This window comes from Coregonus clupeaformis, chromosome 7 (assembly GCF_020615455.1).
Source record: "Coregonus clupeaformis isolate EN_2021a chromosome 7, ASM2061545v1, whole genome shotgun sequence".
NCBI lineage: Eukaryota > Metazoa > Chordata > Actinopteri > Salmoniformes > Salmonidae > Coregonus > Coregonus clupeaformis.
This window is the reverse complement of record NC_059198.1, coordinates 41,005,127-41,019,922: the sequence shown is the minus strand read 5'-3', so window position 1 is coordinate 41,019,922 and position 14,796 is coordinate 41,005,127. Positions and strand designations below refer to the sequence as shown.

At 43.5% G+C, this 14,796-nt stretch overlaps 1 protein-coding gene across 14 annotated transcripts in view; it reads right to left on the bottom strand.

Moving 5' to 3' along the window:
* Positions 1–3,546: 3,546 nt before the first annotated feature.
* ptprma (protein tyrosine phosphatase receptor type Ma) overlaps positions 3,547–14,796 on the bottom strand; it is a 260,636-nt gene continuing 249,386 nt past the window's right edge. For all 14 annotated transcript variants that reach the window (XM_041879910.2, XM_041879912.2, XM_041879922.2 and 11 more), the window contains 9 exons: positions 13,544–13,698; positions 12,895–13,030; positions 10,851–11,000; positions 10,531–10,704; positions 9,270–9,401; positions 6,900–7,025; positions 6,596–6,759; positions 4,279–4,414; positions 3,547–3,892 (listed from right to left, as the gene is read on the bottom strand). In XM_041879910.2, the coding sequence (XP_041735844.2) occupies positions 3,839–3,892; positions 4,279–4,414; positions 6,596–6,759; positions 6,900–7,025; positions 9,270–9,401; positions 10,531–10,704; positions 10,851–11,000; positions 12,895–13,030; positions 13,544–13,698 (1,227 nt within the window). In that variant the 3' untranslated portion in view covers positions 3,547–3,838. The remainder of the gene's footprint in view (positions 3,893–4,278; positions 4,415–6,595; positions 6,760–6,899; positions 7,026–9,269; positions 9,402–10,530; positions 10,705–10,850; positions 11,001–12,894; positions 13,031–13,543; positions 13,699–14,796) is intronic.

Below are 14,796 nucleotides of genomic sequence, written 5' to 3'. Positions count from 1 at the left end.
CAAATGCATCGACATATATAATAGTTAATGTAGACAGACCTATGATACACCTCTGCTCTCTCTCTATGTCAACTCCTGTAGAATAATTATCCAGGTAACTCGAAAGATCATAGGCTAATAGGCACACTGGAACTGATGAAGTTAATCATTCAAATGTTGCATACTCAGTGTCTTCAATTGTCCAGATTGGGAACTAACCTTTTGAGTTGGCTATTTTATTAAACAGCAAATATGTGCCAAAAGGCAATATGCTTGGGTTACAGCTTTGTCTCGCGCCAAATAGCATGACGACTCAGTCTGCACTGACAACTCATAATCCAGTGAGATTGTGAACTAACCTTTGGAATGAAGCGGGATGGGTTTGACTATTGGTCCTCCAAATTCCAACTCCACTTCCAGCAGTATCAATAATCCTTCAGTAATCCATTTTATACATAAAATACACTGTGTATCCACAGAGCATATAGTGGACTACAATAATATGTTATTTAATTTTGTTGTTAATAAGCTCCCAAAAATACAATGATATGCATGAATCAATTCATTATCAATTTACCAAATAAATAACCTGTCAATATCCTCGTTTTAGATTGTTTATCTCATAATCACCTCCATTAGACACAGTGGGGTTAAATGAGGAAAAGTCAGTGAGGTGCATGCTGGGTCTTGTAGTTTGTTGCCTCAATATACAGTGTAGGAAACATTGACAGACTGAGCAGGTGAAAGCTATGATCCCTTATTAATGTCACTTGTTAAATCCACTTCAATCAGTGTAGGCCCTCCTGTAGCTCAGTTGGTAGAGCATGGTGCTTGCAACGCCAGGGTTGTGGGTTCAATTCCCACGGGGGGCCAGTATGAAAAATGTATGCACTCACTAAGTCGCTCTGGATAAGAGCGTCTGCTAAATGACTAAAATGTAGATGAAGGGGAGGAAATAGGTTAAAGAAGGTCGTAAATTAGGCAGGAGGGGAATTTCTTTCTTGCTCTCCAGTATTGATTGGAATGTCTCCAGAATACTTTTGCTGACAAAACTATAACATCCAAAAAGTTAACACTGGAGCAATATTTCCAACATCAGAACGTGGGGAATGGTCAGTGGGGACCTAAAGAATAATCATGTCATATTGTTCATTATTTTGTGACGTCATTAAGAATGGTATCCTAAGTTATTGTAACTTGGAAAGTATACACACTCTGTCAAGTCTTCATCTTATATGTTGTGCATGAGATATGAAGAATGATGAAAGTATTTTTGTTAAGATAGGAATGTGATTTTAGTTTTCTAATAAGATAATCATTTTTCATATAAGCATAAGTAACTAGCCACACCCCGAGTGAGCTCAGAGATCATGTCAGAATGATGGAACGCCCCTTTTACCCAGAGTGCATAAAAGGCCAGGTTAAAAATAAACTCACGGTGGTCTACACGTCTGAAACACGAGGTGAAGAAGACCAACTCCCAGACTAGACCTGAACATTGCCAGGCTGCAGCGGTGTGTGTAAAGTGGCTCAAACTCTGACTAACCACACGAGGTGGGTAGAAGAAAGCTCCCCTCTCAGACAATAACTGGTACATCTGAGTATCTGTTCTGAGAAAACATTCCAATACAAACCAGGACAACTAAGAAGAAGGACATTGTGACCTCTTGTGGACAATCAGAGCCTTACACCCACAGGACAATCAGAGCCTTACAAGTGAGCTGAGCGAAGACCTAGCCAAAACCTCCTTTCCAAGAGGGCTTGGGTCAACAGAGATAGACGACAAACAATGACATCCACACGTAAATACATTCATGATTTCTTACTACAAACGGGGGGTGGTTCGTGAGCAAAGTATTATGATTACTTTGAGGGTCGTTTCCAAATGTATCAACGATAATTGTCTCTTTCTCTTTGTCTCTCTCTCTCTACCCCTCCCTCTTTTGGTAACCAAGCAGTCATGTTGTTTTTAGTCCGCTAGGGACCTTTTCTCATGTATTAAGTGTGTATGTTATTCTGTGTTATTATTTAGTCAGCTAGTAAATAAATAATTAAGCCAATTTGTGTAGTGTTGAATCATGTAAAGCAGGGGGTTGTGCAGATCCAAGAAGTCTACGACCGTTCAGAATGAGACTGATAAGAGGTAATGATTAATACGTTGACTGTTTTATACATATTGATAGGTAAAGACCTTTAGAGTTTAATTCGGGATATGGTAACTCTATAAACAACTTATTCCGTGGTGCCCCATATCCCAATGAGTTAATTGTTACATGATTAACTTAATCAAGTAACAATTAAACATAGTTAGTTGATTCGATAAATAACAGTCATCATATTAATGAAAGTCACGTCACGACACTGCCATTGAACAAAGGGTATGCTCTTCACTACAACTGGCATCCATGCAATGAATTCAATGTAACTTTATCATGATCAGTAAATGTTTTTTTCAAAAAGTTGACTAAAATTAAAAAATCAGACCAACTGCTAACATACACTATCTCATGGCATACATACCTTAAAAAGTTCAACCTTAAAGTATAAATTATGTATTTTATAACAATGTTGGATGGTTCCTTACCCTGAAAGTAGTCTATGAGTCAGGAGAAACTGTAATCCATGGCTCAGATTTCTTTAAACAGCCACTACAAACTTCAGCCACTGCTAGCTAAAAATGGGTATAAGAACAAAATAATCTGCACAACACGCAAAAAACACACGTATATCAGTAGATATGTATGTATTTGTAAGTTTGAGTAGTTTTTTTCCATACAAGATAAATAAAAGGCTTACAATACATCTGGTCAACATTATGCAGAGTCCAATTCTTTTTTAATAATATGACCCCCCCAAAAAATCATGATTGTCACTCAATGTGCTTCACAAAAACGCTCAATGAATAAATAGTCTGTCCAACTTCATAATATTTACAATATTAACAATAATGACCACAATTAATTAAGCTTTGGATCTGTTGACGTGATGAAAAGCTTGCGTGTGGATGGTACCGGACAGCGGTTTTTTCCTCCTGCCAATACGACGATACTCAGTGACCAAAGCAATGGCAGCATAAACATTTAAGATTTCGCTTTCTTTCTTAATGCCGGTTCAACTTTAGCTATATATGTCAAACACCTTCATCATATTAACAAAGATTGTTAAAAAAAATGTATCAATTGAAATTAAAAACATGGATAAAAAACAACATATCATCAACATTACACTTATATCGCATTCCCCACAAAAATGGAAATGACATTGATCATCCGATCAGGATTAAAAAGGCAATAAACAGGATTCACTGGCAAGAGGAGAGCTTTTTTGTTGAAAAAATAAAGAAACTTTTAAAAATACTAGGGTTGGGGTGGGAGGGGGTGACATATGGGAAGTAGAATACATCAGTGTGAACTCCTGTTCAGTGATCAGGTGCTGTTCTGAGGGACGGGATGAGGGTAAATACTTTAACACAGTGTAGTAGAAAGAGGAGAGGGGTTGGGGGGGAGGGGGGTACAGTAGCGCTGTCTAGACCAATCCCACTCAACATACAAAGCAAAGCGCGGGAGGGGGGGTGAGACGGAGTAAAGTTAATCATGTTCAGGGACATTTCATCGTAGACTGGGGGAGGGGTGGAGGGGCGGGGCAGTGCAAAAGCGTCCGGTTCCAAACCACCTTTTTTCCTCCCCTCTTCCTAAATCCGTAGAGGTGCGATGGGACGACCCTGTTCAGCAGTTCAGTTCTATCCTCCAGTAAGCAACATTCACTCAGGTTTAAGAGACTCAGTCCAGGTAAGCTGCGAGGGCTGTGGTGTGGGGGTTTGGAGGGGGTAGGACGGATGGGGGGGCAGCTTTCAGTCCAGCTAACCAGAATTCAAGTACTCCAGTGCCACCTCATAGCAGAACTTGTATTGATCCTGTGGATGAATGGGAAGAAGAGTACATCATCAATGACAGTGACTGGACTAGACGTGGCTGCATTGACTTGGCCTTTAATGCATTATAATGCCAGAGTTATTCACAATCACAGGGCTATTTTCTCCTTATTGTAAATGTCAACAGCAATTTCTATCACTTAATAATTCTGGAGTCAAGTTTAATAGACTTTGGCAACCCAACTTGTCCCAGAAGTACCCAACTGTAGACTTCGTAGTGAGGACCAATAAACCACTATAAGGGTTAGGGGGCCTGTTTTCATAAAGGCTCTCAGAGTAGGAGTAGGAGTGCCCCCCACCGGTCCATGTAATGTTATACCTTATGATCTAAAAGAGAAAACTGATCCTAGATCAGGACCGGTTCTTACCAGTAAGTCGACCATGTTGGGTTTGTTGTTCCTCAGCGTTTTGACCGCGTGAAACACGTCAACCGAACGCTGATGGCGGAGCATCTCGCACACGATACTGATTGCACAGAACGTCCCGCTGCGTCCTCCACCATTCCTGAGAGAGAGAGAGCGAGAGAGAGAGAGCGAGAGAGAGAGAGAGAGAGAGAGAGAGAGAGATAAAGAGAGAGAAAGAAAGGGTTAGATAATAGACCAAGACATTATATTGATGATTATACATATATAAATCTACATATATCAGACAATAAAAAACGGTCAGAATTGCTAAGCATTAGAGCCCTAAAATGATCTTCAGTTTTTTATTGCTTTGTAATCATACAAGTTATAAAACATTTTAACTGCAGGCTTGGTATTAATTGTAAGCTTCATGAATGAATAACATTATCAGTGATGTATGGTGGTTGATTCATGACATGTTTCATAGAGCTTGGCTAAATTTATCAGCATCTCTTCCTGTGCTTGCTGTTCTTGATTTCCCGCTATAGATGGCGCCACACTACTGTCAATCCACCATTGCACAGTATTGGCTACCAACTGACACTCAAGTGTGGAACATAGCCTACAGCTGGCACTCTTAAGTAGTTCGTAAACTCCTCATGAAAAGCTGCTCTTTCTCAGAACCGTTTCCAGATGTGCAACTTCACGGTCTTTCCAGCCCTGTCTTGAAAGCCAAAGAGCTTTTAAGAGTTGCAAGAGGAGGGCGTCATAAAGTGAGGAAGCAGTTTGAGTTCAGTGGACGCATATTCACTTCTTTCCTTAGCAGGAGTCGCCTCTCTCAGGAGTTGACCTCTGTCAATCTCCATATTTCTCTGGCCTTACGCATGTTTCCAGAATGTTCTGGTGAAACAGAGGCTGTGTCCAAAATGGCATCCTATTCCCTATATAGAGCCCTGGTCAAAAGTAGTGCACTATATAGGGAAAAGGGTGTAGCTCAAGAGACGTTGAGATGGTTGCGATGGATGTTTGGACATGAGGATGCAGGGAGGGAGCTCTGTGAGACTAAATATTGACTCTGTGACTGGAGAGTGGGTGGGGGGGCAGTGTTTTCTTGCTGACGTTAGTTTAGCAGCAGGCCCTGCTGGCTCCGTTCAGTGTGTGTGTATTGTGTGTGCTGCTTGTCTCTGGTTTATAGCGTGTGTGTGTGTGTGTGTGTGTGCCGCTCTGGTCGGGGGCGATTGGAATCTCTTCGGAGACTCTAATGAGAGTCATGTATCTGGATGATTATTTTGGACTCTCTGGCTTACAGACCAAACTAGTAACCCTGTTAAACAGCACCAGCCACAGATTACATCAACAATGACCCTGTTGTCCACACATACACTCCTCCGTTCCCACCATCCCTCCCTCCATCTTTTTCCGATTTCCCACCCAACTAGAGCCTCAGGAAACGAGTGAGCCTCTCACGGCTTCCCTCTCTCCTCTCCTCCCCTCCATCTATCTGAGTAAAGTAGAGCTGCTGGAGATAAGAGCAGATTGAGCTGAGGCAGAGACCCACCCAGAGGCCTCTCCCACCGGGACATTAAGATTAAAATCTGGGCAGCATTGGGAACCACAAGCTCATTTGATTTGATTTACTCCCTGTGGTAATTCAGCAGCCTCTCTCCTCTACTTCTCCTATTTAGTGAGTGGAGATCACCTGGGACGGATTGCACATTCACATTAATTCTGTGATATCACACTGATTTGTCCGGTTAAATAGTATACTTGGGCCAGACTAATGGGTAAAATATTGAGATAGAGAGATTGAGATTGTCAACCGTTTTTTGATTATTTTAAATTAATGATATATACTTGAAGAATATGTTCAGCCCCATCCCTGAGCTTTATAGCAAACCAAGTGGCAGGGCTGCTATTTTGTTCTTTTTTGAATTACGACGTGGAACTTTAAATGGCTTTGTGCTTGAATGGTTCATTATGATGACAGCTAGTGTTTGTATGAGCACTGAGCGCTGTCTGGTGGGCCTTCAAAATGTCACAGTTTCCAGAAGGCTGTCAGAAGGCAGGATGGTGTGCCACGAGGACTGCATCCCCATGGCTAGTGTATGTGATCGCCATCAGAAGAGGACAGTGACATTTCTCACTGTCCCATCGGAGTGGTCCAGTGTCACTGTGACCCCGGTGGCATTTTGGGCGGCCATGTTGTATCGAATTAGAGGGGGGGTTACATCAGATACCAAAGAACCCCCTACTCTTTCCACCCACTTGGGAAGTACAGAGCTAGTAAAGGTCTCCTGTCCAGTACTAGGTGTAGGCTGAGACATGACCGGTAGGTACTTACAGACAGTGCACCACGGTGCGTCCCTCTCCCCCGTCATACTCCTCCTGCCACTTGTCCACCTGGCGGATGAGCTTGAGGAAAGAGCGCTTGGACACAGGGGTGTCCCGGTACATGGGCCAGCCCAGGAACTGGAACTGCTGCACCATGCGATACCCGTCCTGTGGCTGGAGAGAGAGAAATGGACGTGTTAGCATTACCGTGTGTGTGTGTGTGTATATCTCTATGTCTATGTCTCTATGTCTGCTATAGTAGAGTAGCTGTAGGAACAGGAGTGTGTGTGTGCGTGCAGTGTTCTGTCTCGTACCCGTGCAGCGTTGTAGACGCGGAATATCCTGCTGATGATGTCCTCCTCCAGGTCAGCTGACACAAACTCCACCTGGATGGGCCCGTGGCGGTGCACTCCGTTCTCCGGCCAGTACTGGGGACACAGCTGCACACACACACACATTTCAAATGAGACATTGAATGAGAGCCTATTGATTGAGTTGGCATTCACATTCACCGATCTTTTGATAACTGCAATTCTGTCATTTCCTTTCAAGATCATGCCTTCAAATACACAAAAACATCTACAATCCAACAACAGTTCAGGACAGTGAAACACCGCCTGACTGTCCTGTTCTATTGAGCCTCCTCATCCACAGCAGATGAAAGAAAACACAAAGACATGAACTAGGCCATTCCACCATATACAGCTCTGGAAAAAATTAAGAGACCACTGCAAAAATATAAGTTTCTCTGGTTTTACTATTTATAGGTATGTGTTTGGGTGAAATTAATTTTTTTGTTTTATTCTATAAACTACTGACAACATTTCTCCCAAATTCCAAATAAAAATATTGTCATTTAGAGCATTTATTTGCAGAAAATGACAACTGGTCAAAATAACAAAAAAGATGCAGTGTTGTCAGACCTCTAATAATGCAAAGAAAATAAGTTCATGTTCATTTTTAAACAACACAATACTAATGTTTTAACTTAGGAAGAGTTCAGAAATCAATATTTGGTGGAATAACCCTGATTTTCAATCACAGCTTTCATGCGTCTTGGCATGCTCTCCACCAGTCTTTCACATTGATGTTGGGTGACTTTATGCCACTCCTGGCGCAAAAATACAAGCAGCTCGGCTTTGTTTGATGGCTTGTGACCATCCATCTTCCTCTTGGTCAAATTCCAGAAGTTTTCAAATGGGGTTCAGGTCTGGAGATTGGGCTGGCCATGGCAGGGTCTTGATCGGGTGGTCCTCCATCCACACCATGATTGACCTGGCTGTGTGGCATGGCGCATTGTCCTGCTGGAAAAAACAATCCTCAGAGTTGGGGAACAATGTCAGAGCAAAAGGAAGTACGTTTTCTTCCAGGACAACCTTGTACGTGGCTTGATTCATGCGTCCTTCACAAAGACAAATCTGCCCGATTCCAGCCTTGCTGAAGCACCCCCAGATCATCACCGATCCTCCACCAAATTTCACAATGAGTGCGAGACACTGTGGCTTGTGTAGGCCTCTCCAGGTCTCTGTCTAACCATTAGACGACCAGGTGTTGGGCAAAGCTGAAAATTGGACTCATCAGAGAAGATGACCTTACTCCAGTCCTCTATGGTCCAATCCTTATGGTCTTTTGCAAACCTCAGCCTGGCTCTTCTTTGCTTCTCATTGATGAAGGGCTTTTTATCTAGCTTTGCACGACTTCAGCCCTGCCCCTAGGACCCTGTTTCGAACAGTCCTCGCCGTGCACTTCACCCCAGCTGCCGTTTGCCATTCTTTTTGTACGTCACTTGATGTCATCCTACGGTTGTTGAGTGACATTTGAATGAGTTGGCGGTCATCCCGGTCAGAAGAGAGTCGTTTTTGCCCTCTGCCGGTCTGCAGCTTTGTTGTCCCCAATGTCTGCTGCTTGACCTTGTTCTTATGAACCGCCGTTTTTGAAATTTTAAGGATGGAATCAACCTGACGCTCACTGTATCCCTCTGCCAGTAAAGCCAGAATTGAACCCTTTTTTCCTCACTCAAAACTTTCCTTTTCAACTCTTTTGGCATGGTCAATAGTTATTTTTTGATTAATATTACCTTTGAGGTACTATTAGCACTGTTTTTGCCATCCAGCTGGTCCTATTGCAAGAGGATAGTGATGACCACAGCAGTGGTTTTTATACTTTTCCTTGTTAAATAACATTTGGTTCAGGTGATCACCTAATCAGTCCCTAATTCAGTAGAATGATGTGTGCCTGTGTTGGAATTCAACAGACACTGGAATGGAATGGCTATCATACATGTAGAGATGCTGATTTAAGGAACATTTGCAGTGGTCTCTTAATTTTTTCCAGAGCTGTATATAGGAGCTGTGGAACTTGTTGCCGGGCTACAGTCAGAATAGGAAATGAGAGGATACTGTAGCCACCCAAGCTGGGTGGTGTTGCTAGGAAATGCTGCCACGTGCTATCCTTTGAACATTTTGACAGACAGGGCTCCAGGCCATTTGAGGCAGATCCCTTCCCCTCTTTCAACCCTATTGGTATAGATCTATCTATGATCATGTACTAATGACTAGTCTAGAACGGAGTCTGGAATGTCTTTGATAGTATGATAAAGGATTGCATGGCTTGGCATGGTTTGGATTGACTTGATTGGCCTCTCTTGTGTGTGTGTGTATGGGAGGTGTGTGTGTTAGTCTTACCTGTGCTGGGTCTACGTCGTTGAGCATCACTATGGAGGTGCAGTGGTAGTCCAGCACCAGCCTCCAGAAGTCTTTGACCGTGTTGGGCAAGGGGTGCTGGGTAACAATGAACGCAGACGGCTGCTTGTAGCTCTGTGGAGGAGGAAGAGAAAGTCAGCAACCACAAAATGAACAGAAAGCCATTATTTATGTCACTAAGATAAAGAACATGTCACCAGACCTTTAGTCATAATGCAATGAATTCTCACAATCAAGTTCAGGCTACTATGTGAGGGTGTATGTATACGAGGTCTGTGGGCCATTTTGTTTTTGAGGAATCATGTACAGGGGAAGTAGTTCTGCCCAGATATTCATAATCCTTCTGAATGAATTCCACTATCAACACTGCGACCACATACTATATCCTTATTGTATATATCAAATATGCAAGAGTATAATTGATGACACATTATTTCCATAAAACCAATCCAAACTGAGCCATACTGCTGTGTTCGACAAAAAACACATTGCAATTATGGATGGTTTTGGTTATTTCCATGACGATGGGACAAATCCATCCAAAGCCATCTGTTTTTTAATCATTTTCAATAAGGACATAATTGTTGGTGGAAGCACTGAAAAACCACCATTCATCAACATGATACACTGTCCCCCTACTGTTTAGGTTTGGCTGGGAAATGGCTGGCTAAGTAATGTGGGGTGATTATTATAGAGATGGATGGGCTTTTTACACACCAGCTATTTAAACCACAGGACGCCCCAGGACTGCTGAGTTGCCCGCTGTCCCTTGCGCGCTCTCTATCTGTTTCCTTATTCCCCTTTCTGTCTCCCTCTACGCTATTCCCCAATTCCTCCCTCTTCCTTCCCCTTTGGTCCCTCTGCGTCTTTTTCTCCCACTCCCCCCTCTCTCCTTTCTCCACAATAAAGATGTCATGTCACAGACAGCCAATATGCCACTAATCTCCCACTAATAAAGTTTGCTCTTCATTCAAAGTGCCAAATCTGCCCTTTATGTAGATCGGTGATTGAACACTGACCTATCCACATCATCATATTTCAGCACAATGATTAAAAAAAGAACAGTTTGACTATTGACTCAGCACTTTTCCAGCAGTACATTTACATCCAATGACTTGCACATGGACTGACACTGCAAGTCATTTAAAAAGGTTACGAGTGAGCGTGCCTATGTTTGAGTGTGTGTGAGAATGAGTGTGTGTGCGTGTGTGTGTGTGCACGTGTGTGTGTGAGAGAGACGTACATCCATGAGGGCGGCGTTGATGTAGTTGGAGCTCTCTCCGTCGATGGTGATGAGGAACGGCAGACAGCGGTCGGGAGGAAGGACGTCCATGCAGCGGTTCTTCTCGTGGTTCCTGGGGAGCAGGGCGATACTGCAGTCCTCCACACGTAACGTAGGAGTCACCATGTTCAGAGTCTGGAGGGAGGGAGGGAAGTGGGGATATGAGCCTGGTAGAGACACACTCCAAGGCACAATTGGAGGTGAGTGAAGAGCATTTATGTACACCAATATACAATATACGTATGCATGTACGATGAACAATGCATGCTCACACCACGTACCCTGAACTCCTCTTTGATCTGGCTGGAGTTAGTCTGGGGGTCCAGGCGGTTCATGTCATAGTAGACCGATCGCAGCTGGTTGGCTGGGATGGTGGTGTCCCCGCACAGACACGCCTCCAAGATGGCGTCGTGGATGAACACGTACTGCTCCTGTAGGGTACAAAGCGGGGCACAGGATATCGTGAGGGACAGAAAGGTATGCTACGCCTAGACACACATCAGGAAGAGCTCACATTGACAACCAATAGTAACCTATACATTGAGGTAACACAGAAACATGACCAAACCAAAGTCATGATTGACTCAAGTCAAGTCGATCATGACACGGTTCCAAAAACCATTTTTGGTGACAATTCAAATCAGATCTTAATCCAATCCTGTTTTCCAATTGGTCTTAAGAAATACAGAATCCTGGATGTTAGACGTTGGGACTGGGTATTATTCTCATGTTGTTTAAACCCTTGTGTGTTTCCTAAGACTGTGGCTGAGCCAAATGGTACCCTATTCCTTATGTAGTGGACTTCCTTTCTCCAGGTAAGTAGTGCACTATATAAGGGAATAGGGTGCTATTTGGGACACAACCTATGTCACCTCCAAAGTGACCATTTCCATTGACCTTTCCTATGTCAATACTCCCCCTCTTCCTCTCCTTCTCTCAGGAAAAAGGCCCCGGGCTTGACATAAATCATTTATGAAGTGACATTTCAGAAACGTCTCGACTTGTCACTTCTGACAAATTCCTTGGGAGCAGAGGGTCAGTGGTTTTCAGGTTAGGCTACTGTGATGTCAGACTCCTGCCCTTGGATATGGAGTTGGAGGTGAAATGGATTTGCAGCCTACACAATTGTCATCAAATTATTAGGAAATATCACAACAAGACACAAACTGGCTTTTTTGTGTAATGGGGAGATGAATGTCATTTCTATGTATACAGCATGTCCTCCAAGAAAACTTTGAATAGCTTTTGAGCTATCAATTTGTCAGTTTATATAAATTAAAAGTATATAATGGAAATCAATCAAACAAAGTAAAGCTTGCATACAGCATGGCATTAGACACTTTTTTTTATTGTGCATTAATATAGTATTGTCTGGGATTTAGGAGTTTGAACTTTAGCATGTTTCTATTTGTTCTAAATCATCAACTATTAACTATAATTAAAAGCAAACACTAGTCTGTTGCATTTTTACTCTGAGCTGAATAATATTTGCACAGGGCTAATGAGTTGGCTCATGTTCCTTGTCAAGTATCATTGTGTCACATAGTCTGTTTAGCCAGATGTTTGGGATTGGTTGTGCCAATGGAATTTTAAATACAAAATAAGAATCCTACAATTGTAGACAGTCTGTCACATTGTGTTGGAGAATACACACCCTGTCCTGTATGGGTCCATGGTTTCATGTGTATCATGTATTGACAGAATGAAATGCGTCTGTTTGGGGAACGTCTGTATGTGTGTGACGTGTTTAACTGTACTTGTGGGGTTTAGGGTTAAGGTTAGAATTAGTGTTAGGGCTAGGGTTAGGTATAGGGTTAGGTTTTCAGGTTAAGGTTAAGTTTAGGGTTAGGGAAAATAGGATTTTGAATGGGAATGAATTGTGTGTCCCCACAAAGTTAGTTATACAAGACTGTGTGTGTGTGCGTGAGTGTGTGTGGTGTGTTTGGGATTGTGTACAGTGGAATTGAGTGGGGACACTTGGAGCAGGGTCGTGTAGCGGTGTGTGTGAGTGTAACCGGTGTGAAATGGCGCGCTAGTAGTGTTTCAATCGGTGACGTCACTCGCTCTGAGACCTTGAAGTAGTTGTTTCCCTTGCGCTGCAAGGGCCGCTGCTTTTGTGGAGCGACGGTTAACGGTGCTTCGAGGGTGACTGTTGTCGATGTGTGCAGAGGGTCCCTGGTTCAAGCCCAGGTAGGGGCGAGGAGAGGGACGGAAGCAACACTGTTACATGTGTGTCTGTTTGTGTATGTGTGTGTGCACGTCTCTGTGTGTGTTTCTCTCTCTCTCTGTGTGTTTAGATTGGAGCGGGGACAATGTCATTCTTACCTCTGTCTGGACCATATTAACCCTTCTTGAGCGCAACTCTCTCACACAGTTGTAGATGTCGACCACACCCTCTCTCTCAGCCATGTCCAGCATGATGTCAATCACGATGAAACAGCCGGTCCTGCCCGCCCCCGCACTGATGACGCACGCACGCACACACACACACAGCGTGAGAACCAGAGCACAACACACACTCTTCATAGCAAAGCCCCGGTTCCCAAATGATCGGGGACTATTTGGCTGGAAAACATCAGGACAGATTGTACATGAGAGTCTAAACAGTTGTGGGTGTGGCTGACAATAGCAGATCTATTTTATTTAGTGTGGCTGATCTCACTTGTGGCTGTTGGGAGTGAGATTACTTTACTAATATCCATTAGGAACATCTTTGAGTCATACCAGATGAAGATAATATGAGAGAGAGAGAGAGAGAGAGAGAGAGAGAGAGAGAGAGAGAGAGAGAGAGAGAGAGAGAGAGAGAGAGAGAGAGAGAGAGAGAGAGAGAGAGAGGAACAAGAGAGAGAGAGAGAGAGGAACGAGAGAGAGAGAAACGAGAGAGAGATGGAAAGAGAGAAGAGAGAAAACAAAAGAGAGAAAGGTAGAGATCTATACAGACAGCCAGCAGCCACAGAGTGAGTGTGTGTCTGACCTGCAGTGGACCACCATGGGACCGGCGTTGGCAGGGGTCTTGGACTTGACCCTGCGTACGAAGCCCAGCAGGCCGGTGGCGTGGTAGGGCACCCCGTGGTCCGGCCAGCCCGTGAAGTGGAACTGACGGATCTCCCGGATCTCATGGGCTCCCCTCTGGAGAGGGAAGACAGAAAGATACAGTTGATTACTTTGTTTGGATTCACAAGAACCAAGGACACAAACATCATAGAGGTCGTACAGATGCTTGGAATTCTGACCCACACCCAAACAGACCCAGAGCTTTTTAACTTTGAGCAGCAGCTCTCTCTCCCTCCCCTCCTCTCCTCTCCTCCCCTCCTCTCCCTCCCCCTCCCTCTAAGCACTTTAAAGTTAGCTGTTTTTCGTGATCAAAGTTGTGTTTTGATCTTGTTCTTGATCAAAACACTAAAGTAGATAAAGCAGGGATGACAAAGCCTATCTCTGGGGGGATGGAAAGAGGAGAAGAACAGCTGGAGGAGAGTGGTGATTCACACACAGAGCAAGCAGGCTGGATACAGACAGCAGGGCGGACACCAGTCTGAGAGCCTTGAGCACTCATGAACACACACACACGGCAGGGGAAATATTCACAGCTTAAAAGCCCAGGGGGATAGAAGAAGTGGCAAAGCAGAAAGGCCTGGTAGCAGCCCTGAGTACAATAGGATGAGAAACACATACAAAATAGCTACTATACAGACAGACAGGCATTCTGAAAGACAGATGGACCTATTATAGAGGAAGTATCTAAGAACCCTCAGTAAAGTAGTTGGGAGGTGAGTAAATGAAGCTCTGTCCAGGGGTGGAATATAGTAGCTAGCATGTCTGAACACAAAACAACCAGGAAACCCCTTCTCTGAAAGTGAGGTAATATAGGAAATACAGTGAGGGAAAAAAGTATTTGATCCCCTGCTGATTTTGTATGTTTTCCCACTGACAAAGAAATGATCAGTCTAACATTTTAATGGTAGGTTTATTTGAACAGTGAGAGACTGAATAACAACAAAAAAATCCAGAAAATCGCATGTCAAAAATGTTATAAATTGATTTGCATTTTAATGAGGGAAATAAGTATTTGACGCCTCTGCAAAACATGACTTAGTACTTGGTGGCAAAACCCCTGTTGGCAATCACAGAGGTCAGACGTTTCTTGTAGTTGGCCACCAGGTTTGCACACATCTCAGGAGGGATTTTGTCCCACTCCTCTTTGCAGATCTTCTCCAAGTCATTAAGGTT